The 3158-nt window shown below is 47.9% G+C and overlaps 2 protein-coding genes across 2 annotated transcripts; one reads left to right on the plus strand and one right to left on the minus strand.

Moving 5' to 3' along the window:
• On the plus strand, nucleotides 1-1299 carry LEO1 (Leo1p; the record flags this gene model as incomplete). The annotated part of the gene is made up of 1 exon (XM_018879557.1): nucleotides 1-1299. One exon carries the CDS (start codon nucleotides 1-3, stop codon nucleotides 1297-1299), a length of 1299 nt encoding a protein of 432 aa, XP_018737462.1.
• A 235-nt stretch (nucleotides 1300-1534) lies between these two features.
• On the minus strand, nucleotides 1535-2077 carry EFG1 (Efg1p; the record flags this gene model as incomplete). The annotated part of the gene is made up of 1 exon (XM_018879558.1): nucleotides 1535-2077. One exon carries the CDS (start codon nucleotides 2075-2077, stop codon nucleotides 1535-1537), a length of 543 nt encoding a protein of 180 aa, XP_018737463.1.
• Nucleotides 2078-3158: the final 1081 nt, after the last annotated feature.

Genomic DNA, 3158 nt, shown 5'->3' on the forward strand with positions numbered 1-3158 from the left:
ATGTCTTCGTCTGATAGAGAGAATGAAAGAGTGGTGGAGGATGGAGAGCCAGATGTTGGTCTAGTAGAGGAAGAAGAGGAGGAAGAGGATGTGGTGAGACGCAATGGCACGCGCCGGAATCGGGACGAGACCGGTGACGGTGATGACGATGGTGACAGAGACGACCAGTTGCCCGACGATGAGGATGAGGATGACGATATTTTTGGAGGGGGTGGTGATGACGACGAAGCGAATGAGAATGATAACAACAATAATGAGGAGGACGGAGCGTATCAGAAGGAAGAAGAGGAGGTGACACTGCGGATCGAACAAACCACGATTCCCCGGTACCCGCGGTCACACCGTCCAGCAGGAGATCTGTATTATGTTCCTACACCGGCATTTATGACGATGGAACCTCATCCATTTGAGGCATCGAAATTTCAAGAAGAGTTGTCGGAGGAACAGGCCAATGATGGCGGGTTCAAAGTGCGTAACGAGAACACGGTGCGATGGAAATACGCTAAAGATTCTAAGGGAAACGTGACTAAACAGTCCAACAGCCGAATTGTCAAATGGTCGGACGGATCAATGTCGTTACAACTGGGTCAAGAACTGTTTGATATTGTCATTCAAGAACCCTATGACCAGACGTTTCTGTGTCTGTCTCACCCTGCCAACTCTCTGCTACAAACAGCAGGTATTTTCACAAAAAACATGAGGATAGTTCCTACATCGACGTCGTCGCGGAGTCATAAACGTCTTGCACAAGAACTCAATGTTCGACAATTATCGACATCGGTTGCTGTTAGCAGTGTAGCCACTACAGATGATCCTGAAAAGGTGCAAAGAGAGGCCGAAAAGGCCGCTGAAATGACCCTAAGAGCTCGTAGGAAGCTCGAGTCGAAGCAGCGTTTACAACAAGAACGAAGTGCTGGTATTGGCGGAGCCACAAGTGCCGGATCGGCCTCGTCGCGATACTCATATGACGGCGAACGAGATGAGCTTGCCGGTGGATACGACGCCCGGGCATCAGCACGAGCTGGTGATGAGTACGAAGAAGACGATTTTGTGGTCGACGACGAGGACGAAGAAGAAGACGGCGAGCCCCAGGAAGGAGACGACGACGAGGGAGCAGACGATCTCGACGATCTCGAAGAAGAGGAGGATGACGACGAGGCCGAACGCCAACGGGCCAAACGACTGCACGATCTCAAAGAACGAGGAGCCGAGCTGTACTCACGCCGGTCCGAAGAGCGCGACTCGCAACAGACCCGTAAAAAGCGCCGTATCTTCGACGATGAAGACGACGACGAGTAAACAAAATGTATTTATCCCCCACACTGTCGGTACGGTGCTGCCTCCGGCGGCTGGGGCGCTGCCCCAGACCCCGTTGTGCTCGATTCGCGAGCTACTAGGCGGTGCCAGGAACTTCCTGGGTATTTATAGAGACTTGGGGACCCCCTCGCCGCTCGCGAAGCGAACACAACGGGGTCTGGGGCAGCGCCCCAGCCGCCGGAGGCAGCACCTCAAATAGAAAAACTGGTAGAAGAAACTATGCTCGATATTGTAATGCTAAGGGTTTGCCGGCATCGAGGCCAGAGGGCAGAGTTTTGTCTTTGATCTGTTGCTTGATCTGCGACAGGTACTGTTTGTGGAGCTCGGTGTGTTCCTCGGAAATAAATAGTGCCACGTATTTTTTGTTCATGGGGAAGGTGACGACGTAGTAGTATTCTGCTTCTCGTTTGTTGAAGTTTTTCTGAGCAGCCCGGATATCTTCAGGACTGGCATCGGTCTGGGTCTGTACTTCGTGCAGTTTCTTAGCAGCTTGGTTGAGTCGGCGAATCGCCTTTTTGCGCTCGAAAAACCTCACCATATGATACTTCTTAGCAAGAGTTTTCTGTTTATTATTCGCCTCGGCGGTTTCAAGGTCTCCTTTCAGCGCACTTAGTGCACGTTCCGTCTCGACTTTCTTGTTGGCATCGAGGTCCGGTTTGCGGAGCAGCCGCTCTAAATCACGCATCTTCTTCTTGATTTTCGACGTTCCCGCCGACGCTCCCACCGTCTGGATCTCTGTAGGCTTCCTAGCTTTTGCCATGGTCAATAATAAATAAATAATTCAGCTAATTCCTGCTGTCTGTACTGTATAACAACTGCCTGAAAAATATCAACATGAGGATCGACATATTTTTCGTCCATCCCGGACAATTCCCCAACCGGGGTCGCAAATCGTCCTACCGATCCTCGAACCTCACCCCCTGGATCCAGGGGGAGGGGGTCTGCCTCCGGCGGCTGGGGCTCCGCCCCAGACCCTGGTTGCTCCTCTCGCTTCGCTCGAGTCGGGCTAGGGGATGTCGACGTGCTGTAGGTTTTTGGGCTCTTGCTGGTTACTACGTTTCTCGCCATTTTTTTCATTTCTTGGCTGCAGATGGCACTAATTACCGTCATTTATATTCATTCAAGTTTCGTAAATTACGTACCTTGTCTCATTCCTATCGTTTAACTCTTTATCTCGATTCGTCTCTGTCTGTTCTAATTCTGCTTTCCTATGTCGTGTTTATAAGCAGCTATTTTCTGTACTTTCTCTGCCGAATTTACTCCTCTGATACCGGAATGCTTCTAGTACAAGTACCTGTGATCCTAACGCTATTCAAGAATTGCCATAAATTTCGGGATCCCATCTAATTCTAGTCTAAAAAGTTATTTTAGTTTGGATGCTCGATTTATTCCGATTTTCGATGTAACTTGAATTGGAGTGTACTAGCCTTTCATGCTGTATGCTTTATATTTAGTCCAGACTAGGTTATTATTTTATTACCCCTGAGGCGTAATGTGCCTTTGTTTCACAGCAGACCAAAATCGCCCCTGCCATCAGCCGCTATAATAATTAGCATTCAAAGAGTGGGGAAAACCGTTCTGTGGGACTCGTCTCTCTTCAATTGGCGCATTGAATGACGAAATGATATCTTCTCAATATAGACTGTTATATATATTAATGCCTCTACATCTACATACTTTTATGAGGAATACTACATATAAAAGTATTGATCCACGGAAGTAAACATACATATAGTCATATACATAAAACAATATTCTTATAATTACATATAACCTATAGAGATACATATGAGTTTGTATAATCTGAGTTTATATAATCTGAGTTTGCATGACCAAGTATA

The sequence above is a fragment of the Sugiyamaella lignohabitans genome, chromosome B (assembly GCF_001640025.1).
Source record: "Sugiyamaella lignohabitans strain CBS 10342 chromosome B, complete sequence".
Lineage (NCBI taxonomy): Eukaryota > Fungi > Ascomycota > Dipodascomycetes > Dipodascales > Trichomonascaceae > Sugiyamaella > Sugiyamaella lignohabitans.